Source organism: Motacilla alba, chromosome 18, assembly GCF_015832195.1.
Source record: "Motacilla alba alba isolate MOTALB_02 chromosome 18, Motacilla_alba_V1.0_pri, whole genome shotgun sequence".
Taxonomy (NCBI): domain Eukaryota; kingdom Metazoa; phylum Chordata; class Aves; order Passeriformes; family Motacillidae; genus Motacilla; species Motacilla alba.
Genome location: NC_052033.1, coordinates 4,833,116 through 4,857,208, shown reverse-complemented (window position 1 = coordinate 4,857,208; position 24,093 = coordinate 4,833,116). Strand labels below are relative to the sequence as shown.

The 24,093-nt window shown below is 53.1% G+C and overlaps 1 protein-coding gene across 4 annotated transcripts in view; it reads left to right on the top strand.

Moving 5' to 3' along the window:
• The window catches only part of SHISA6 (shisa family member 6), a 120,389-nt gene extending 113,241 nt beyond the window's left edge, over window positions 1-7,148 (top strand). For 3 of the 4 annotated variants that reach the window (XM_038157437.1, XM_038157435.1, XM_038157436.1), the window contains one exon: window positions 1,211-7,089. In XM_038157437.1, coding sequence (XP_038013365.1) covers window positions 1,211-1,761 — 551 coding nt within the window. In that variant the 3' untranslated portion in view covers window positions 1,762-7,089. The other variant, XR_005259379.1, reaches the window with a different exon arrangement.
• The last annotated feature ends 16,945 nt before the right edge of the window (window positions 7,149-24,093 follow it).

The window sequence follows — 24,093 nt, the reverse complement described above, 5'->3', positions numbered from 1 at the left end:
GTGTTGGGTGGCGAAAAATAAAGATTCATTCCTGCAGTGTGAGCTCTGGAGAAAAAATCCCACGAGCAGGAAGCCAGCCCAGGGGGCTGTGGGTGACCTCACGCCTCGGGGCTGTGTGGGCTGGGAGGAAGGGCTTGGCAGCAGCACTGGTGGCACAGATGTTCTCAGCTCCTACTCCTGGGTGTGAGGGAACCAACCCCACCTCCTCACGGATCTGGGCCGTGCACAGGGGCCTGGCAGCAGGGAAGGGAAGGTGTGGGACAGGGGATGAGGACATCAGTGAGGGATGTGGCCCAGCACAGGGTGGTGCAGGGTTTGGCTGAGCTGGTGTCTTGTGAGCAAAGCTCTGGGATGTTGTCAGCACCCACCACAGGAGCTCTGGCTCATGGGACAAGCAGCCAGCTGTCTTCAACTCCCAGCCAATGTGGAGCATAAAACCTACAGACTGGTGGCTGTAGGATTCCAGTGATCTATCACGATACAGCTGCAGTAGCCAACATCCCCTCTGAGCCCACAGCATTCCTCCCAAAGCCAAAAAAAAAGGAAAGTGGGAGTGTGGGGAGGTGTGTGCTGCATTTCAGAGCAGCAGAGAGATTGTTTAAGATGCAGGAGCAGCAAACCGAGCAAGAAATGTTCCATGGGATAAATTCTATTCTATCAAACAAGGTTGATTATAAAAATGGGAAACAAAACCTTAGGCAGGTGATTCAGTGTCTCAGAGAGCACCAAACCTGGTTTGTGATCACATTTACAAACATTTTAATGTGGTAATTAAAATGTGGTGAGGTCACTCATGGGCTCCAGGGAACAGCCATGTCTAAGGCCAGAGGTGAGACGGGCATGTCCTCAAACGGGGGCCTCGCCTGCTCGTGCCACCTGCCCTGTTCTTTCCCAGGGTGACATTTGAGGAATGTGACAATTTGAGAAGGTGACATTTGGGAATTTCTCCATGACTCATGTAAATCGTGTGGTACCATGGCCTGGCCTCCAGAGCACATGGAGGAGCGTGGGATGCACTGCCCAGGGAATTACACAGTCCCCACACCTTTCACACTCCTCTGCTGCTTGTCACCACAAGCCCTTGGTGACACCACCCAGGCGGGGCTGTCCATGCCTGTGGCAGACGGTCCCTCAGGCGTCACCAGGAGGCAGCTCCAGGGCCTGGGACAGCACTCTGACATTTCTAACCTCTCCCTTTCCCTCCGCACAGCTGACAAAGAGGCTGACGAGTACTACATGAGGAGGAGGCACCTGCCCGACCTGGCAGCCCGCGGCACGCTGCCCATCAACGTCATCAAGATGTCCCAGCAGGGCAACCACCGGGACAGGCCCCGCCGTCCCATCAGGGCCATGTCCCAGGACAGAGTGCTGTCCCCTGAGAGGATCATGCCCGAGGAGTTCAGCATGTCCTACGAGCGGATTCTCTCGGACGAGCAGCTGCTGTCGGCGGAGCGCCTGCACTCCCAGGACCCGCTGCTGTCCCCGGAGCGCTCGGGCTACCCCGAGCAGTCCATGTCGAGGGCATTGTCACACACGGATGTCTTTGTGTCAACACCGGTCTTGGATCGCTACAGGATGTCAAAAATGCACTCCCATCCCAGTGCCTCAAATAACTTGTACAATACCTTGAGTATGAACCCGACCTCGGCCAAGCGCCAAGCGTTCGCCTCGCGCCGGCACAACACGGTGGAGCAGCTGCATTACATCCCCGGGCACCACCACCACTACCGCACCGCCAGCAAAACAGAGGTGACTGTTTGACACGACCCAGTGCATTGTAGATACTCCTTAAGGACTGGGGTGGCCGCAGCACCCCGTTCTGCAGTGGCCTTATAGGCCAAGATAACCTCGACTAACTCAGTGTCTGCAAAGACTTCTCTGACAGTCCCACCCACGTTGTTTTTAAAGCCACCCCTTCATCAGTGACACAGGAAGGACTGAAGCAGCAGTCAGACACTAGTGAGGGATAACAGAGATTTCCTGATGTGCATCAGTTTCTGTCAAAGAAAGCCATAGTAATCGATGGCTCCTTCCAAGGGCTCACCTGCATTACCCCATAGTTTCCATGAATTCAGGACTTTTCAGTTGCTCCAAGGAGAAGCAGCCTGAGGCAGGGAGGAGGAAATGCAGCCCCCCCATCCTGGCAGGAAGGGGCCTCGTTCTTGGTCCTCATGTCTGGCCTTTCTGTAGCAAGTAGGGAAGTCCTGGCTGCTGGGGCCACCTCCAGGCTGCTCGACACCCGTCAGCACCCACACATCTGTTCTTTGTCACCCTTGGAGCAAATTCAAGGGCAGACATTCCTTCGGGACTGGCAGATCTAGGGACAAGAATAGCCTGGCTGAGAAATAAAGTTTTAGTTTATACTAAATATACTCATAAGATAAAAACATACTAGTGCCTACAAATCGCCTGCTCTCTCAGTGTAGGAAGTAGTGGGGTTGATGTGTTCAATAAGCACAAATATGCTGAAATGCTTGTTAGACCCTTTTCTCCACTCATTCTAGTATCTTGGTGTCTCCAACATGTAAATAGGAAGGAGGAAGAGGGTTTCTCTTCCTCCAGCTTCTCGCCACTGCTGAACCTCAAGCAGCAGAACCCGTTCAGCTCCACAGTGCTGACCTGTGCTGGGGGAGGTCCCGACCCCGCCGAGCCCCCCGCGAGGCCAGGCTGCCACGCCTGTCACCGAGCCTGGATTCTCCCCAGAAGTTTCTTTTCCCGATAGCATTTCCCATGGCCCAGTTCTCCTGTTTCTGAACGTTTTCTCCTCCCATTTACAGCCTAGAATCCATATGTAGCAGATCTTTTTCCAGCCCTTAGCAGAGGCACAAGGCTGAGGGTGTCTGTTTACCGAAAAGCAGGTCGGTAACTTTCCGTGGTTTTCTCTCCCTGCAATGGCCTCCCAAGAAAACCTTCCAAATTCCAATTCCACTGAGTCCCAATCCTAACCATGATGACAGTTACATTTCATGCATATAAATTATATATCCAGCATAATTATAATTAATGGGCATGTTGTATATCTGATATAACGCTAATTAGATACTGTATATTTGTAAAATCTTTAAAACATAGACTCGTGGGTCCAGAATTTGTGAGGGTTTTACCTTTGGCTTTCCAGACAGATTGGGCTTTGCTTTTGTTTTTTTGTTAGGTTTGGGTTTGATTTTTCTTTTCATTTTTCCCCCCCCCTTTGATTTGTGTTCCTACCAGACTCTGTAGAACTGATTCCCACCGGAACACACTTCTGCGGCCAGGAAAGGGTCTCAGAGGGTTTGAAGGCCAGCCAGAGCTGGTGCTGGAGCTGTGGGTGCTGGACACTGTCCCCAGGGTGCCCTCGAGGCCCCAGCCTGTGCACACACCCCGTGGTGTGTGGCAGGCACGCTCCCTCCTCGGGGTGAGGTGATGGCTGACTTCAGGCTGTGAGCACATCCCTTGCACTCCTCTTCGTGTCCCACGTCCCCACGCCGACTCTTTTCCTACATGGCTCTTCATTAGGCATCCCTGAACTGTGCTGTGCTCTCCTCCCTCCCCTGAAATACCTCCCACCTCCTGGCCTTAATGACATTCCCAGCCCAACTGTGCCAAGTCCTGTAGCAAACAGCGATGGTGGGGCGTGAGTCTCCTGTGGAGGCTTTGGTGCAGCACCAGGTTTGTCTGGTGCAGGGCAGGCAGGAGGAGCATGTCCTCACCCCAGTGGGACACACAGGTGGGCCTCAGTGGGGTGTCCAGGTGGCCTTTCTCTTTCCCAGGCTGTCCTGGAGCTGGTCCTTTTTCCAGAGCTTTATCCTGCCCCATCTGATGGAGACTGTGCTGAGAAGGACTCCACCAGTGAGAGGTTACTGAGGCTTTGTTTGACGGAAACTGAGCTGGGAGGGAATAAATAAAGAAAGAAAGAACAGTCTCCAGGGTCAGATCCTGCAGCCTTGGGGAAAATCACTCTGGGCAACAACCAGAACTGTCTGTGGATCAGGGTGGCAGTCCATGGCACGGGAGGGATGGGAGACAACAGGCTCACAGCTCGTCTCCTGCCCCCTCCCTTGATGGACACTACTCTCCCCTGACTACCTCCAAGCTCCTCGGCTCAGTCCCTGGATTTTTCGTCCCAGAAGACAATCCCTGAGAAAACATTGCCCTGCTGACCTTCCCACAGGCCAGAGGGTGGGACTCGTGTGAAGAGAAGAGAAACTCTCACGGCTGATGGGGAGGCGGCCCCTGCTGAGGTTCTGGGGCTCTTCACTCTCCCTTGGCCCAAGAAAAGCCAGGGAGATCTGAACACTGTGGGAGAGCAGAGTCCACTGTAGAGTCTCCAGGAGCTGTGGTGGCAGAGTTGGAGAAGAGGTGACAGTGGGAGGCTGTGGGTAGGTGAACACTCCTCTCTTTCCATGTCCATAGCTGTGTGCCTCAAGCTCCAGTCCTCATCTAAATGTTCCATTTGTGAGCTAAGAAGTTGCTGGACCAGATGCAAATTTGGAAGTTTTTCATTCAAGCAGCCCGTGCCAATGCTGAGCTGGGCCATTTGACCTCTCTGTCTTCTCTTGTTCTGGCTAACAAATGTCACAGGCCCTCAGCTTTTTTTGTGTCTTACCTGGGCAAGAATCCTCCAGAGAAATCTCAGCCTCATTTCCTTGTTTTTTTTCCACCCACTCAACTGTTTCAAGCAGATGTGTCCCACAAGGAGCCTTTTTAGGCCAAATCTCTTCAGGGACTCTGCCACCACCACAGAAAATTTTCAGCAAATTTCCTTGGGAAGGAACCGTGCCCTGGATACCACCATGTGTTCCCACAGCCCGCTCTGTGTGCTGGAATGGGTTGGTGGATGGGGCAGTGGCATTTCAGCACACACGGGTGTCCTTAGGTCATTTCTCTCCCTTATTCCTCCTTCTGAGAATTTGTCACTGAAAGAACACTTGGTCTGGGACCGAGTGTCATGACCACAGCCTGGTCCCCAGCACTTCAGTTCCCTGTGGTCCTCATGGGATGATAATGGAAATTTCCAGTTCTATGGAGGGATCAGACCACAAGGTCTGTGAAGTGCTCTGAGACCCTCTCCCAACAGAACTGTAGGGCAGCAGAGTGTTTTGGTTAATCTTGTCTGTCATTGTCCTGACACGTGGTGTGTGATGTGCCACAGTCCACTCTGCCCAGGAGGAGAGGGCTGGGGTGGCGTTGCCCACATTCCCACTGCTCTCCTCCTGGGCAGGGTCCTGGAAGCTGCAGCTCCAAGGGATGCTGCTCCCTGCACTGGGACCTCCCTGCTTCCTTCTCCTCGTGTCTGAGTCACCATAACATCCTGCTCTCAGGAGAAAAGCGGGAAGCAGCCACATTCCTCTGTACAGTAAAATACAACCTGCCTTGATTAATCTCATATACTCTGAAAAATTGATCTGTGTTTTCTCCCCCCACAGGTGCAAACAAACACCTGGGGAGTGTCCAGTTCCCAGAGTGCATGTGCAGGGACTGGGGGAGGGGGATGTAGAAAAGTTTATAGTATTTCCTACAAGCTGATAATTATTTGCATTCCCTGAGCAGCAACATATCCTGGATAGCTGCACTGGGTTTTATACAATTCTCTGTGTATGTGTATATAGATACAAATATATATATATACATATATACATACATACTGTAAAATGCAATCAACACATTCTGACTGACCCTGCACCAACTGAAGCTTCCAAAGTGTGTTGAATCATTCTTTGAAATGGGGAAAACTATTTTTAATGAACCACACACACAGCACCACATGGAACAGAAACTTTGTCATAAAAAGCCTTCTAATGCCAGTGAACCGTGTTTTAAGGAAAAAAAAAAAAAGAAATATTTTTCAATGTTTTAATGTTCCTTTTATAAACGATGATCTGTTACTTGGGGATGGGGGTGGGTGGGAAGAAACAGAGACAGTTGTCCAGGATAAGCCCTCTTTCCCTGGCCTGGATTTAATTTCTGTCTGCTGAGCCTGGCTGGCTGCAAAGCTGCTCCCAGGAACCTGAGCTTCCCGCATGCACATTTCTGTTCTGCCAGCAGCATTCCCACCAGGAATCTGCAGGAGCTTGGCATCAGGTTTATGTAGTTCCTGGTAGCTGGGAAGACATCCTCATCTTCTTCCACCACCACAAACAAAATCCCCATGGAACAGGGTAACTTTAGTTGTGTTTGAGACGTGTGTTCTATTTGTGCTCAATTTGCCATCTTCAGCTCACAGAGAAATAGCTTGTCTTGGTTTAGTTTCAGATTTACTGCTCAACCTGGAAGGAGGGGCTCTGCTGAAATACCTTTGGCACGAGCAGATTTCATGTTCAGGTGTGTTTCAGCCGAGTGAAAGATGGGAAATGTGTGAGAAAGAGGCTCAAATATTTTCTAGCGAGTGTCGTTAGCAATAAGCCCGTGTTGGGGCTGCTCCCTGGGGAACAGCCACCTCTGTGCTGTGTGTCCACAGGCAGGTGGGAGAAGGGGTCATTCCCAGCTCTCCGTGGTGAGAGGGGCCCTCCCCGAGGCCAAATCCCAGCTGGGAAAAGCCAAAAGCTTCACCCAAGGGCCAGGGGAGAGTTGGATGGGGCTGTCTGAGTGTGTCGGTGTTAATCTGAAAGAGATCTCTGCTCCCAGCACCCCGGGTCTGCACCGTGGCCACACCATGTCCAGGAGGTCTCCATCCCAGGAGGTCTCCATCCTTGGAGATCTCCATCCTGGAAGGTCTCTCTCCATCCTGGGAGGTGTCTCTCCATCCCAGGAGTCTCCATGCCAGGAGGTCTCTCCATGCCAGGAGGTCTCCATCCAAAGAGGTCTCCCTCCCTGGAGGTCTCTCCCCATCCCTGAAGGTCTCCATCCCATCCCGGGACGTCTCCATCCCACCCCAGGAGGTCTCTCCCCATCCCAGAAGATCTCTCCCCATCCCAAGAGGTCTCTCCCTATCCCGGGAGATCTCTCCCCACCCCAGGAGGTCTCTCCCCATCCCTGGAGGTTTCTCCTCATCCCGAGAGGTCTCTCCCCATCCCCGGAGGTCTCTCCCCATCCCTGGAGATCTCTCCCCATCCATGGAGGTCTCTCCCCATCCATGGAGGTCTCTCCCCACCCCCGGAGGTCTCCATCCCACCCCTGGAGGTCTCTCCCCATTCCTGAAGGTCTCTCCCCACCTCTGGAGGTCTCTCCCCATCCTGGAGGTCTCTCCCCACCCCAGGAGATCTCTCCCCACCCCCGGAGGTCTCCATCCCACCCCTGGAGGTCTCTCCCCATTCCTGAATGTCTCTCCCCACCCCCGGAGGTCTCCATCCCACCCCAGGAGGTCTCTCCCCACCCCTGGAGGTCTCTCCCCACCCCCGGAGGTCTCCATCCCACCCCGCTGTCGGAGGAGCCGCTCTCCCTGGCCCTCTGCTCCGCCGCCGCTCCCGCCCGCCCGCGAACCCCTGAGACATTTTTGTAGCAAGAATTTCTTGGCTCTGAGAAAGACACTTCTTACTGTAATATTTTTAGTTCGGGGGACAATATTTCCTAAGAGGGGTTAAGTGGATATTTTTGTGCTTTAGCCCAGTTTATGGATTCCATGTTTATTATACAGTAGTACTGAAGAGGAAGTACATTTGTATCTGTAACTTTGCACAGACTCTTGGTTAACCATTAAACAAGCTTCAAGATGAGCAGTATTTGACTGTTTTTCTCTGTATTATTCTTGTTGTTATACTTACCTGTAAAAGCACATTCTGTATGTACTGTAAACAAAAATATTATCAGTTTAGTAAAATTTAGAGTCTTAAGGATTTTTTCCACTTTTGTCAGTAACAACTATTTATGGATTAAAAAATAAAGGCAATTTCAACATATAAATTGTTTCTTTTTGATATCTATTGGGGGGAAATAAAAGCCATTTTCTTGGCAGCCTTCCCAATCTTTGTAACCAGCGTTTGAAAGGTAGATATCTGTGATTCTGTGTGTAGTTAAATAGCATCTATTAAAATGAATGCTGCAAGGTCTGGAAGACTCATTATTTTTATGTATTTATTTACTGCATTTCATCATCTTGCCAGGAAGAAGCAGGGGGAGCAGAGAGACATTGCCCTTTGCTGTGAGACAATTTTGTCTCATCACAAGCCTAGAAGATTTTATTTTAAACTTGTCCTTCCTTAAGTTTGCCTCCATAAACCGTGATATTTTCTCCATCTCGAAAGCCCTGAATTGCAAAGTTGGAACCTGTGGAACGCCCTACGCTGGTGAGGCTTCCACAGGGGCTTTGCTTTTGCCCTTGGCAGAGGAACACACGCAGGATTTGCCCCGTCACCCTCTCAGGATGTGACAGCTCCAAGGAGGTCAGGGTGGGTCTGGCTGAGCAGCCCCCACTGCCACCCCAGCAGGGTCAAACTGTATTTTCATTTTTACCAGCTCAGAACTTGGGCTTCCTTACCCCTCTGCCCAGCTGGGAAATGTGAGGTTTTTCTCCCTTGCCTTTTGTGAAGGAAATGTATAATTTCATATTTGCTTTATTTGCTTTTATTTTTATTTCATATTTGCTTTATTTTGCCCCTGGGATCCTTCCCGCTGCTGCCTCACGTGGGGCAGAGGTTGTCACCTCTCCACCACTCACTCACCCAGCCCCGAGCTCTGTTTCCAGTCTTTGGCACATTGGGATTGCCCAGCCTGGAAAAAAAAAAGGTTTCAGGATGAGCTGGCTGGGTCTGCTTGAGTGGAGACAACAGGAAAGGTGGAGAGAGACTCCACAAGGGATGGAATGACACAGGGAATGGCTTCACACGGGGAGATTGGGTTTAGAGGGATATTGGGAATGAGGAATTGTTCCCTGGCAGGGTGGGCAGCCCTGGCACAGGGTGCCCAGAGCAGCTGGGGCTGCCCCTGGATCCCTGGCAGTGCCCAAGGCCAGGCTGGATGGGGCTGGGAGCAGCCTGGGATGGCAGAAGGTGTCCCTGCCATGGCAGGGGTGGCCCTGGATGATCTTTCATGTCCCGTCCAACCCAACCCAGCCTGCAATTCAATGATTCTGTATCCTTCTGTTACTTTGCTGCTCGAACTCAAGCAGATCAAACTTTAGTAGATCAAACCAGCTTTGAGGAGCAGCACCCACCCTCATCTTCCAGGGCAGGTCCAGAGGGAAGGCAAGGCCCTTTTGTAGCCCTTTGGCCAGGCTGGGGGTCTCCTGTGTGAGCAGAGCTCAGCCAGTCAGGCACAGTCAGCACTTCCCAAGGAGCACATGGACCCAGCAGAGTTAATTAAAATGCATTTTTCAGGGAGAAGGTTTGTTTTGCCTGGCAGTTCTATTCATAATTACCCAATTCTGTGCAGCACTAATAAGTGGGGATGGAGCAATGGGGAATTAGCTAATTTCTCCACTTCCCATAAAAGTTATTGAGGAGAACGTCAGGATTTGTGGTGTTGAGAGCAAGTGGTGACAGAGACGAAGCTGGGACTCATTTTTATCTCAAAAGACTGTAAATCCCACTGCTCCCAACCCCTGTGCTAACTATGCCAGCACTCAGTGTTTGGCTCACCCAAGCCACCTTCACTGGCCGCCCTGGGTGACCTCCTCAGCCTCTCTGGTGGTGGCCCCAAGTGGCTGGGCAGCCACTTTGGGCCTGGCACCAGCCCTGGTGAGGGTAGGACGTGCCAAGTGTGACCAGAGGGGCACTTTGGTGGCTGTCCCAGGACAGGAGGAGCCCCTGGCCAGCAGCAGTGCCCTGGGTGGTGTGGTGGGATGTCCCAGGCTGAGCCAGAGCCGTGGTTCAGTTGATGAGGAGGGGTTTGGTCAGAGGTTAGACTTGATGATCTCAAAGGTCTTTTCCAGCCTGGTTAACTCTGTGATTCTGTGATCCCTCCCTGGGAATGGGGCACAGGGCAGGCCTGAGCAGAGGGACAGGCTGGGCAGGTCCCCGTGACCCAGCTGGAGCCTCGCGGGGGGCCCAGAGGCAGCAGAGACCAGGAGCAGCTGATGGACATTTATCTGGAAGGATGGGAATGATGGCATGGGTGTGGAGGCACCTGAAGAACAATAAAACTGGATTTTTGTCCCCTGTCACTCCTACAGCAGGGGCCTGGTGTCACCAAGTCACAGAGTGCTGGCACAGAGCCATTCCATCAGCAAAGCAGCAATTCCTCCAGCTGGGAAGGCTTGGGGTGCTCACACATGAAAAAAAAGACAGGATTGTGCCCATTCCTGGAAAGACAGAACGCAGGAAAACTGCTGGGAGGCCCCAAAGGTGCTGCTGAGGTGAGTGCGGCCACTCCACCAGTCACATCCTCCCAGCAGGAGGATCATCCTCTCACTCTTCCTGGGCCCCAGCAAAAAATCCAGGAAAGTTTCCCGAAATAAGGATTAGCTCTGCTCCCAATTGCCCTGGAAAGGTGCTGGAAAATGATGAGGAAATTAAGGACTACAGGGTAATTAACACCTGTCAGTGTGGGGTTGAAAAAGCAGATCTTGTCAAACCAACTCCAGTCAGTTCTCTAAAGTTCTTCCAGCTGGGGCTGGCAGGGTGGAGGGGAGGTGCAGTGAGTTTCACCTTTCCCACACTCAGGATCCTGTGCTGCTGGATAACCCGAGGGAGAATTTCACCTCTGCACATCCCTGGGGGAGCTGCTGTCAAAGGGCTGCAGCAGAGGAGCTCAGAGAGGGGCTTCACCCTCTGCAGGGCCACCTCAAGGGGTGTTTGGGCACTCAGGGCAAGGCCACACACGCTTTGCAACACTGGGCTCAGCAATCCAGGGATAAGAATGAAACTGTCGCTGCTAAAAGTTTCAGAAGATGCAAAGAATTTGGGATGAAAAGAGCAACAAAAGAGGGAAATTCTGAGTCAGGGTGGGTTGGGTCCTTTGAAGAGGAGGTGTCCTAATGCCACCAATTCTCCCAGAGCTGCAGGAAGCAGAGCAGGGCTGCTGGGGTGGACGTGGATGTCCGAGTGGAAAAGCATTCCAGCCCAAAATGGAGTTGGGGAAATGCTTTTCAGTGAGGTTTTTACAAAGCTCAGCACTTTAATTCAAAGTGAGGTGCTGAGGTGACAGGGTCACTGCATATAAGCACTTTTAGGGGGTGAAAAGTGTAGGGTATTAAACAGCTCTTTAATCCAGGCTCAGGAGGAGCAGCTGCTGAAAGCTGGGGCCAGATCCACTGCCCTGGGAAAAAAAACCTGTCAAGGAGACCCAGAATGGGGGATGTGTGCCTTCAATAAATGCTGGGAGGCTGCCAGCACTGCCTGATTGCCACAGGGATCCTCTGAACAGGAATCCACCTTTCTCCCAGCTGTTTTCCAGAGCTCAGCCAGTCCTCCCGTCACCTGAAGCTCCCTTCCACCCCGGGGGTGTTTTCTGCCCACGGAGGAGGATCTGTGCCCACAAGGTGTTTCTGCCCCAGCAGTCACACACTTTGAGGCATTTAATAATGAATGGGGTTTGGGAGAGCTTTCAGGAGCTCTTGCACTCCCTGCAGAGCAGAGGGGACGTTGGAAGGAGAGACCTGGGGAAGTGACTCACGCCAGGCGCAGAGTGAGTCAGGAGCACTCTGGGAATACCATGCAGTTCCCCATCCTCTCTCCTTGTCCAAATGCCAGGTAGCAGCTCTTCTGTTCTGCCTCCAGCTTCGGGAAGCACTTTTTTATTCCTTTGAATTTGAAGCACTTTTTTATTTATTTGAATTTGAACTTCAGGGCTGCCGACAAAGCTCGGCCGCTGCCAAAAGAGCCTGAGCTCTGCAGTGACCACGGGCTGCTGGGGACTGAGGGGAGGGCAGGGGACAAACCTCACAGGTGACCCACGGAGTGCGTCCCTGTCACCCACACGTGGCCGGGAAGGTTCCTCTGCTCACCTTGCTGCCTCAGGTCAGAAATCAGCTCAGGGCTGGCTCAGGGCGCTGCGGATGGTTTGGGGTCACACTGCTGCCCCTGGCTCTGCTCAGGGGCTCTGCAGGGTTATACAGCAGTGCCTGTAGTGATCCAAACACAGCTCAGGAGCTGAGCGCTCATTCCATGAAGAATTTCTTCCTAATATCCAACATAAACTTAATGCAGCCCGAGGCCATTCCCTCTCCTCCTGTCCCTGTTCCCTGGGAGCAGAGCTCCCCCCTGCCTGTCCCCTCCTGGCAGGGAGCTGTGCAGAGCCACAGGGTCCCCCCTGAGCCTCCAGCGTGCAAGCAGAGAGTCCAGAATGGCTGCTCTGAGTGATAGCACAGAGCAGTTAGTGCTCATTAGAGACAAATTGCACTGCCTGCTGTGAGCAAAATAAAGAGGCATTTACCCAGGCCTTCTTGGAGGCTGTGTTTGCACAGAAACATCCCCTCCATGGGGCTGGAGAGCTGCTGTTAGTCTCTGAGGATGGAGTGGGTAAATGAGGACTGCCTGGCAATGGGGGTGGCCATGGGGTGTCACCCTGTGGTGCCCTGTTGGAGTGAAGTTGGCCTGGGGACATGCAGAGCTGGCTGTAAATACAGCCAGCCAGCCGTAGTGGGCAAGCTTCACCCCCAGGGCAGTCTGGCTTGGATTTTGGTTTGATCTCCTGCAGCACCACAGCCCCTTGAGGCTCATGAAGTGCTGGAGTCAGCTCAGGGCAGCGAGGCCATCACCCCTCAGCTCTCCCTGTCCCTCCAGGCTGGGCTGCTTTCCAGGGCACAGCCACCTTTGTGGCAGGAAAACAGCAGATCCTGGCCGTGGGTGAAGAGGGAGAGCCTCCAGCAGCAGCAGTGTCTCCATCTCCCCGAGCCAGGCCAGGCTGTGTCTGACCTGCTGCCCCCCTTCCTGGCCCTGCTCTGAGCACTGGGGCTGCTAGTTCATGGTTTCCACCCAGCCCTGTTATGCTGGAAGGTATTTTTCCAAGGCAGCCTGGTAGCAGCTAATTGAGGAGATCAAAGAGTTCAAGAAAGGGATTTAGTCAAATGTTGGATTATCTGATTAATTGCCTTTCCAATGCACGTATTTTTCCCAAGGTAAATTCAAGTTAGCACCTGTTGAAGAGCTTATTACTCACTGTCTGGGCTCGGGTGCATTGGAATTCAAAGGTTTTCTGTGCTGGAATCCAAAGGCTCTCCATGTTCAACAGGACAATTTCTCATTGTCTCTGCTGGCAGCCACCTCCTTGCTTTGTAATTAAATAAACTCTACACGGCCAAAACATGCAGCCTCCACATCCAGATGTGTCCCCACACCCAGATGTGTCCCCAGGCCTGAACAGCCTGCCCTGCTCTCCAGGACACGGCGGCTGCATCTTCCCAGCAGCCCCAGGTGTGGGCCCGTTTGTTGGCTCTCAGAGCAGGCACAGAGGGGCTGTTTGGAACAGGAGCCCTACACCAGCTGATGGAGGGTTTTGCCAGGGGATGCTCAGGCAGTGGTGATGATGTGGAATGGTCATTTCACCCCTGGAAGCTCAGGCTGGTGCTGACAGTGATGCCTCAGGTTTTGGCTTTTCTCTGTTTCAGGTTCTGTGCTGCTTTAGTGTGTGGGGCTGGGTTCACATCAGGGGATGGTGAGCTCTCTGCACAGAGCAGGGAGACAAAACAATTCCTGGTCCAGCTGGGCACCAAGGACAAATGATCCAAAGCTCAGCCCAGGAGCACAAACACCGTGGGCTGGGGAGAGAAAAACAAGCAGGGTGGGAGTGCCTGGGCTAAAGCTGGAACGGGACAATGAACTGCAAGGTGCAAATGGAGCAGAACTGATCCAAGGGAGAGACCCCGGGAGCGCTCGTGCATTTTGGGACCATTTGGGTTCATCTTGGGTGCAGCCCTGGCTGGGCTCTTGTGCTGCCCAAGGTGGATCCATGGAGGAGATGCTTTGAATAAATCCCTGCTTTGTTCTGCAGCTCTGCCCAGCCTCTGCTCCAGGGCAGCCTCTCAAGGCATCAACACAGACAGGACACATTCCCCAGCCCAGGCACACCTGAGCACAGCTGAAGTTGTCCCCAGATGAAATGGATGAAGCCAGGTTTTTCTTCTGGGTAATTTGTCCCAGGATTTCTGGGAACACTCCAAAGCCCAGCTGCTGTGGGGCTCCTTTGAAAAGAAAGCTCACCATCCCATGTGCAGCGTGTGAGTGGGGAGGGCACGGTGACACCCAAGGTAGGACACAACCACAGGGAAGGCACCTTCTGTCCTTCTTCCAGCCTGTTTCCCTCCCACTCTGCTTTCCTTGCAGAGCCACATCGCTGCCCAGGGAGTGTCCAGGCATGGATCTGGAAAGAACAGATGGGAAGGATGTCCAGGCTGTCCCTTGTCCTCTGTCCTGCCACTGCAGCACCAGCCAGGGCTGAGCTGAGCTCAGCCTGCTGTGAGCAGCCGGTCATTGTGGGGGGTGTAGGGGCAGTGGCAGGGTCCTTTGGGGGTTGTGTCCTCCTGCAGCAGCCTGGAGGGTGCTCTGGGGGTGGCGAGTGCTCTGCCCCTCGCCCAGCCCCGCTGAGGACAGCGGTGACAAGCAGAGCAGCGGGGTGGCAGCGCACGGAGCAGCCCCAGAGCAGCTGCTCCTCAAGGTGGTGAGCTCGGCAGGATCCAGCTCACATCTCACACAGCTCCTGTTCACTTTCACTCGTGCTCCCTGGTTGCTCTTGCGGAGAGGTCTGGCAGGGCTCTGCAGCTGGTGCCAGCGTGCCAGCAGTGCCCTGGATTTAGGGTCAGAGCAGCGCCATAACTCACCGTGACTCAGCAGCAAGGGAGCCAGCTCTGCTCTGAGATGTTCCAGGAGAGGAGAGGCCCAGGGCAGGGAGGTGACTCCAGCCCCTGGGGACAAGCTGAGGCCATCCACACACATTAGAGGGATGATAAAAAGGGAACGAGTGCAAAAAGAGCCATAAAAATGATTTGAGGGTGGAAGAGAACACTTTGAAGTGAAGGATTTAAAACCTCAACCTGTTTAGCTAATTGAGGAGACACTTGAAAGACAATGTGCTCACAACACAGAGAGGCTTAATGTGGAAAAACACCAAGTTCTGAAAGGCTCCTCAATAAACTGGGAAAAGCAACAGGAGCAGGGCCTGGGAGCTGAAGCCAGGCATATTCAGAGTGGGGAAAGATGTGCAGAACTTTCCCAGGAAGGATGATACAGGAACAAGCACCCACAGAACTAATAAACTCTCCCACTCCTAATTATTTAAAGGTATCTCTTTTGTACAAGTTGTGTCCTCGGTCCAGAATAGTTCCACCCACCACTCTGCTCCCTGGAGCACTGCCAGAGCATCCTCAGCTCCCCAGCAGGCCTTGCAGAGAGAGATGTTCATCCTCCAGCTCCAGCTGACCCCACATGCTCCAGGAGTCCCCTCACGCGTTGTCCTGGCCGCTCCTTCCAAGGGAAGGTTGATTTCCTGTGGAATCTAAAATACTGGGCAGCCAAGTGCAGCACTGACCTGGGGAAGCACCAAAATCCACTCAGGGCTTTACACGTGGGCTGCAGCCGTCTCCTGGCAGCTCCCAGGGAGCAGAGCTGGACCTGCCAGCCAGCACACATCCTGCCCCTTCCCAGTACAAATGGGCCTTGGGAAGATCTCTCTGTGGGCTGCCCTTTTCCTCGTGTCCTGCCGATCCACCTCCCTGAAATCCAGGCTCTTCTGCTGCAGGTTTCACCCACAGAACAATTCCCCAGCAAGGCTGAAAGCATTTGCTTGCTGCCTTGTTTGAAGATGGATGTGGGCAATGGAATGCCTCGGGCTGTTCTCTTTTCCAGGGAAGAGCCAGCTGCATCTTGATTTCCCAGTGCAACCCTTGTGGTTGCCACGATGTCTTCGAGATCATACATTATTAAAACAATGATGAATATTTCTTATGCGTGTAGAGTGTACAGCACAACAGAGAGCTGGAAGGGTTCAGCGTGGATTTGAGGATGGGGCCACGAGGAATGTTTGGAGGAACCTTTGTGGCTGTCATGCTGTGATCAGCTCATCACAAAGCCACGGATGAGGCAGCGAAGGTGATGGCCAGGCTGGGGGGAAGCTCTCCCTCACAGCAATCCCAGCCTGTTCTTTAGACACAGCTTAACATTCAACCAGACATTAAATGAGCGCTGCGTGCTCGTGGAGGGCGAAGAGATGGCTCCTGACAAAGCACTTCTTCACTCTCAGGCTTTGTCAGTGCTAATAGAGGTGTTTTATTGTCATCTGCATCACTTGCTCCATCCTGCTGCCTCCTGGCTCTGCTCCCAGATGCAGAGGTCAGCTGCAGTCGAGGAGATCCCAGCTGGCACTCAAATGTCTCACTGATTTGCAGAGATGCTGCTTGTTGCTGCCCCCACCCCGAGCAGTGGGGCTGACCCTTGGCTCTGTCACGTGCCACAGGTCCCTGTCCCTCCTGTCCCTCCTGTCTCACCTGCCCAGCCTGGCTCAGCAGCAGATGCTGACCCAGGTGGTCCCACACCAAACAAGCTGGGGACAAATGAGTCCCAAGAGGGGGCAGATGAGGAAAGTGGCCTGGGTGATGCAAGCAGGGACAGGAGCACGGACCTGTGGGCAGGCTGAGCTGGCACCTGGGCTCGCTGACCGCCAGGCTGAGCTGGCTCCTCTGTGATCTCTGGCTCCTCTAATTAGCCCTGATGCCTTAAATTTCATCTTTCACATTTCCCAGGCTCTGCTCTGCGCTGGTAAATAACTCTGAGCCCCACAGAAAGTGCCAGCAGCTCTCCTCCCAGCTCAGCCCCACAGAACAATCCTTTTCCAGCCCCACAACCAAGGACACCGCTGCAGCTTCAGCCCCAAAAAGTGCCACCAACAGGGCATGGAGGAGAGCAAGCTGGGAGGGTGGCACTGCATCCCCTGGAGCTGCAATGGGACACTGAGCCCCAGCGTGGCCATGGACCAAAACTCATAAAAGGCTGAAAACTCCTGACCCTGAGTCCATCCTGGGTCCACCCTGGGTGCAGCCCTGGCTGGGCTCCTGCACTGCCCAAGGTGGATCCTTTGAAGGTTTTTTATAATAAATCCCCACTTTATTCTTTAACTCTGTCCAGCCTCTGCTCCAGGAGCCTCTCCAGGCAGCAGCCACAAAATCACCTTCCCTGATCTGTCAGGCAGCCATCCCCTCCCACTCCCTCTGCATTTCCCAGAGGAAAGGTTTATTTCCTTTATAGTTTTATGTATTTTATTTACAATTAGCGTATGATGCATTATGAAATGAAATGCCTCCCCTGGACTAAGCCCGTTTTGCAGTTACCTTTGTCAGCCCAACCTGGAATTGCATCTTTTGTTTGTTTGACAGGACCCAAGTCCTACAGAGCCTCAAAGTCTGGCAGCAATTGCCTTTGCTGGCCTTCAATCCAGCAGGAGTGGCCTTCCACTCATGTTCTCCTCATCCAGTTTGGCCATCCCTTGTGGCCTTTTCACCTGGGGGCTTTGGGAATTCCCAGGGGATCTCTGGGAGACAAGGACACGCCAGCGTGGAGCCCAGGAGGTACCAACACCCCTGTCTGGCTGCAGAGGGAGGGATTGATTCCCCTGCTTTAGGAACAGAGGTAAACATCTCCCAGCAAGCAGAGTTTACCTCAGAACCACCAGACTGTGCTGTCCATCTGTCCAAAGCAGGGATTAGAGCTGAGCACTTGCCATGGTGGGCCCTGACCCGCTGGGAAGGAATGCCAGGACTGTGATTCTGCCTGGTACAGGCTCTCTCCCACTGCTCTCAGCTTCCCTTAGCAATTTCCCACATCTCCCAGCTCTGCTTTGTGAAGAACTCTTTTTTCCCCTTTGCAGTTGTTCTCCATTCAGTTTTATTTGCAGTTGCTAACACCATCCACCCTCCAGGCTTTCAGTCAGAACTGCCTCTCTGCTTGTGGCTTTTTTACCTCCCAGTACCTTTCTTTAGACAACGTTTCGCTTTTGTTTCTTTTCGTTTCCCCCTCTACAATTTTCTATTCCTAATTATCATTAACTTGGAGAACTTGCTCCTTTTGAAGGGCAGATAATTAACTTCCAGGGCTGACATCTTTCTCCACTGTGATCAGATCCACATCCCCATTCCCTGGTGCCCTGTGTGCTGCCTTTCTGTGCTGGGAAGTGAGGGCTGATGTCGTGAGGCTCCCAGCTCTCAGCCTGTGGCCCCCAGCACGTCTCCTGGCGCTGCTGCTGTGCCAGCTCCTCTCCTCTCCCTCTGATTTATGCAGCCAGCACTGAGAAATGCTCCCTGCAAGGGAGGAGCTCACCGGGAAGAGCACAATGTGAGATTAGGGGGCAGGAGGGGCAGGAAGGGGGCTGGAGCCTCACCATTTTGGTAACAAATGGAAGGAAAATGCCAACCAGCAGCTCAGTTATTGGTGAAGAGTTGATAGACCCCAAGCTCTCGGTGTGATCCAAGCAGGGAGCAGACTAAGGGTGGATTTGATGATCTCAGAGGTCTTTTCCCCCCTTTCCCACCTCTGATTCTATGAGTTAAACCATTGAATGGATCCAAAGCAGCCACAGGTGACTTATTCCGCTGTCACAGAGTTGGAAAAGGAAGGCACAGAGGGGATGCCCTCAGTTCCTCCCCAGAAATGAGCCTGGAACCATCACATCAGGGCTCCCCAGCTCCTCCCAAAGCTGAGCTGGGCACAGGAAGCCTTCTTCTCACCCTGCCCAGGGCAGCCCTGGTTCCCCCGGGCCATGGGGGAGCAGGGAGGGTGGCACAGCTGGGACACACAGACACTTAGATTGAGGGAACGGCCTCAGGCTGGGCCAGGGCAGCTCAGGGTGGGCACAGCAGGAATTTCCCCATGGAAAGGGGGCTCAGGCCTTGGCACTGCCCAGGGAGGGTTGGAGTGCCCATCCCTGGGGGTGCCCAGGGAATTCCTGGAGGTGGCACTGAGTGCTCTGGGCTGGGGACAAGGTGGGGATGGGGCACAGCCGGGACTGGCTGGTCTTTGAGATCTTTTCCAACCTCAGGCAGTCTGTAATTCTGTGATTCTGTGTGATTATCCTCAAAATGCCCTGAATGTGCCAGGGTCTCTAGGGTTGCTGACCTGGACAAAACTTCCCTCATGGACACGAGCCATTTTTCCTCATGTGGCTTTCATCAAACCTCCCACAGCGCCACGAATACTCTGGTTTTTCCAAGGCAGCATTTTCCACAGGGAGGCTGGAGCACTGAACCAGCCCTTGCCAGGAACCACAGGGGCTCAGGCAGTCCCAGCTGACAGCTCCCTCATCCCAGCTCCCACTGGATTCTCAGGAACATTGGACCAAAATACCAAATTCAGGCTCGGGGTTCCGCTCATCACCAATCAAGATGAAGGTTTGAGGAGTTTCCTAGAACTGAACCCCAAAGTTTGCACACATAAGTGGGTTTCAAGGCCTTTGGACAAATTATTTCCAGCCTCAAATCACCCTCTCAAATCACTGACAGCAACACCAGCACTCCAATTAGAGGGGCTGCTCATAACTCCATGAACGTCTCGAACAGCCTAAAAGCTTTTTAAATGAGGCTCACAGCCCTGAACAAGGTAAATACATTTGTAGATTTGTTTGGGCAATTACAGTCATTTAAAAAACAATGCATAATAACAGACATGAATCTAATAAGCCTTTGCTAATTAAATGTATTAATGCCACGTTATAAAACGAATGCATCTTGCTGATGTGTTACAGCTCCTTTTGTGCTGTAAGCACTCGAGCAGCGACACGGGCAGAATTTGCATCCCTGGGCATTGCCAGTGCCCAGGAATCGCTGCAATTCGTTTGCCCCAGTGGAGCCAATCTCCTGCCCAGCCACCAGGCCCTCCTTTATGTGCCTGCTCCTCGTTCTCCTTTGCTCTGTGAGCAGCAGTTGCAGTAAAAGGGAGCTGGTTAACCCCAGAATACGGGACACCGCTACAAAGCGTTTGTGAAGACTCTACTTTGAACTCTGCTCCTCTGCCAATTATAATTTGCAGCAGATACAACATTCCCAGGCTGTGGAAAAGCCACCTCTCTGTCCTGGGAGAGCTCAGTCAATTTTACCTGACATTAAGTGTTCAATAGCACAATTTTCCTTCTCCGGCTTTCATCTCTTTGGAAAATGTCACCAAACTGGAGTTACCCAATTGACCAGAGACCTTTTGAGGAGTCAGGCCCAAAGCAGCCCCATGAATGCAGAGAAAGGCTGAGAGCTAGGCTGGGGTCCCCTGGGCACCCCAAAACACCAACCTGATTGTTTAAAGCATTGTTTTCCCAGCTGGGCTATGCTGGGGTGCTGAAGGAGGGGCTGGGGCTCAGCAGCTTTGGGGAGCTCAGGGGTGAGGCTGGGTGAAGGATTGGGGTCGGGATGGAGGGGCTGTAGGGCAGAGAGCACCCTCAGGGATGGGTGGACAATGGCCTGGTGGGACTTGTTCCAGTGGTGGCAAAGTCACTCCCCAGGGGCTCCAGCTTTATGTAAAAGTAAGCAGCCACATGTTCCCTGTTGTTAAACTGCCTGAAAATCCCAGAATCCCAGGATGGGCTGGCTTGGAAAGAGCCTTAAAGCCCACCCCATCCCACCCCTGCCATGGCAGGAACACCTCCCACAGTCCCAGGCGCTCCCAGCCCCATCCAGCCTGGCCTTGGGCACTGCCAGGGATCCAGGGACACCCTGTGCCAGGCCTGCCCACCCTGCCAGGGACGATTCCCAATTCCCAGGATCCCATCCAGCCCTGCCCTGGGTCAGTCTGAAGCCACTCCCTGGGTCCTGTCCCCATCCCCTGTCAATTCTCTCTCTCCATCGTTCCTGCAGCTCCTCCAGCCCCTGCAAGGCCACCCTGAGCTCAGCCCAAAGCTCCTCCTGCCCAGGTGGGCAATGCCAGCTGTGCCAGCCTCTCTGAGCTCAGCCCAAAGCTCCTCCTGCCCAGGTGAGCAATGCCAGCTGTGCCAGCCTCTCTGAGCTCAGCCCAGAGCTCCTCCTGCCCAGGTGGGCAATGCCAGCTGTGCCAGCCTCTCCTGCCAGCAGAGCTGCTCCATCCCTGGCACCATCCTGGAGCCTGCTCTGGGCTCTCTGCAGCTCCTCCTGTGCTGGGATCCTCCAGCCCAGCCCAGGAGAGCAGAGGAAGGTACACATGGCAGTGCCAAGCGGGCAGCTGTCTCCAAGAGCTCAGGGACAGAAAACCTTGACCTTTGACTAATGAATCACTCCTAATGAAGAGCCTGTCCAGCTGGATTTAATTGCCTGGTTTGGGCAGATATGGCTGGAAAATCTCACGCCCGTCAAGATTTTTTTCCACCCCCTAAAGCATCAAATTATTCACCGTCCTCTTGTAGCATTTTGCAGCCAACTCTTTCCTGTGATGATTTTCAAAGGATGAAGAATGAGCACCCTGGTGACATTTCTAGTATCTATAAATATCTCCCCACTACCCTGCCTGCCCAACTGGTGAATTATGCAGGGAGATATATATAATAAAACAATCGGATCCATTTTGTTGTCAACAGACCATTCTTCTTCAGCTGACAAAGGAACAGCTCAGGCTGTGGCTCTGGAAAGAGCAGGCAGTGCCTGGGGAGCTACTGAGCTTCTCCTTTCCTGGATGTCCAGGGGCATCCTGGAGGGCAACACTGAGCAGAGAGAGGCCCTGCTGTGCTGGGAAAGGAGGAAAGGTTCCAAAAGAGAAGAAAATGAAGCTTGGGACAGTAAAAGTCTCCAGAATGGCAGGAAATCCCACATCCAGAGCACTGAGAATCACATGGAATCACAAACAGCATCACTGAGGTTGGAAAAGATCTCAAAGACCACTGAGGCCACCCTGTGCCCCATCCCCGCCTTGTCCCCAGCCCAGAGCACTCAGTGCCACCTCCAGGAATTCCCTGGGCACCCCCAGGGATGGGCACTCCAACCCTCCCTGGGCAGTGCCAAGGCCTGAGCCCCCTTTCCATGGGGAAATTCCTGCTGTGCCCACCCTGAGCTGCCCTGGCCCAGCCTGGGGCCGTTCCCTCTGCTCCTGTCCCCGTTCCCTGGAGCAGAGCCCTGACAGGGGCTGTCCCCTCCTGGCAGGAGCTGTGCAGAGCCACAAGGTCCCCTCTGGTAAAAGATGTCCCAGTGAAGGACTAACCCGGCATGATGGATTATCTGGAGCACAATGAACTTCCTCCCACTCCTTCTCTTCCGTGTTTAATTCAGCAGGGCTCTGTTCATGCATCTCAACCTCCTGCATGGTGAAATACACAGAGAATTTAATGTGCCCAACTTTGCAGAGCTGTGGGAAGTGACCAGTTTACATTTCATATCTAATTGGCAGGTTTTAATTTAAATTGGGAGGGATTTAATTTAATAGCAAAGCTTTCCCCAGCTAGCAGACCTCTTCTAGCAGGCACTCATTATGGGGGATACTCTTCAGACCCTGTTGCCTCATTTATGGGTTAGAGGCAATTTAAAAAAGCCAGCTTGAGACAGCTCTCTGCCTTCCATTAGATATTTGCAGATGGCTTTTGCTAAGCCATAACGAGCTCCTTCATCATTAATTTTTTGGGGCTGTGCCTTGGGGACAGCGCCTGGCAATTAAACAAAGTTCTTACCAGAGAGTTTTCCCTCCTTACCTTCGTCCAGAAGTTTGCCGTTCTCCAGGGCTGCAAGGACAAGGATTTTGGATGTTCTCATTCCTGCAGGAAGAGAGCTGCTGTGCTGCTCAGGCCAGGAGAGTTCCTGTGGATCCCCTGCAAAGCCCGAGGGCTTCACCCCCCTGGATGACTCAGCGGGAGCAAAGCTGATCCCCTGGACTGGCAGGGAGGTGATCACATCTTCTGCCACGTGCCAAAGCCACCCATGAAACCACTCAGGCTGAGATGAGGCTCTGAGGAACCAAACTGTGCCCACAGAAATGCTGTCCTGGGTTAACCCCAGCAGCAGCCAAGCCCCCCACGCCCCCAGAGGGTGAAACCTCCCAGGTAAAGGCACTTTGATGGTCAAAGCCAGGAGCGAGTGGTGCTTCCAGATGCTGCGAGGCAGGAGCAGGACAGAGCTGGGAGAGGGACACCAGCACTGCAGCTTCCTGCATTTCTGTCTGTTAGATTTCAGTTTCAGTGCCACCCTGTGAACACTGGAGCAGCGCTGGCTGGTGATTCTCCCCCTTCCCCAGCTTCTGAGCCCATTCAGGGCCAGAGCTGCCAAGTGGGGACCTCCCCAGAGGAGCGGTGTTTGTGGAGGTGCTCCCTGACTCGGGTTTATCCAGCTGAGAGGGTTTGCAGTGTCCCCACAGGAGGGTCTCAGTCCCTGCTGGAGACCCAAATCTGCCTGTGAGGCTGTACCCTGGCACTGGGTCGGGGTGGGAGGCTTTGGGGGTGCTCATTGGTGCCGATCCCACTGAGCCAACCCCTCTGCAGCCCTGGCACCTTCCCCTCCCTCCTGCCCGGCTCCCTGGGACCTGCCAGCAGCTCAGAGGGCAGCAAAGCCCCAGGGAGAAGCCAGGGCTGCTCGTGAGGTGAGGGCTGGGAGGATGAGGAGAGGAGCTGTTCCATATGGGTACAACCTTACCACAGAAAGGCCCTGTAAAACCTGGCTCAGGCCTTGTAAAACACGGCTCAGGCCCTGTAAAACATGAAACACGGCTCAGACCCTGTAAAACATGGCTCAGGCCCTGTAAAACATGGCTCAGGCCTTGTAAAACACGGCTCAGGCCTTGTAAAACATGGCTCGGGCCTTCTAAAACATGGCTCAGGCCTTCTAAAACATGGCTCAGACCCTTTAAAACATGGCTCAGACCCTGTAAAACACGGCTCAGGCCTTGTAAAACACGGCTCAGGCCCTGTAAAACATGGCTCGGGCCTTGTAAAACCTGGCTCAGGCCCTGTAAAACATGGCTCAGGCCCTGTAAAACATGGCTCAGGCCTTGCTGCTCTGGCTGAGCTAGCCTGTTGAGTTCCCACGAGAAAAGAATTATGAGAATCACTTTGCATAACAATCTGCTCTTATGAGAAGACAGTTTGCACCTGTGAAAATAAGAAGTTTGTCCCAAGAGAATCCGTGAAGAAAGGATGTAAATTTATCTAGAAAGAGAAAAGTTTGATGGACATGTACGTTACCACCCAATGAGCTGAGTTTCAACAAATTGCTACCAATTAGAATTAACATACTGCCTTCTGATAATTGTGTAAATATGTGTCATATAAATTATCATACAAATAATGTGTCCTGGCTTAGGGCAATTTTGGGAAAAAACCTCTAAAGGGGTTTCATCTAGCAAGCAAATTCAAGAGCCCCCCGCTACTGATCTCTGTTCCCAGAGA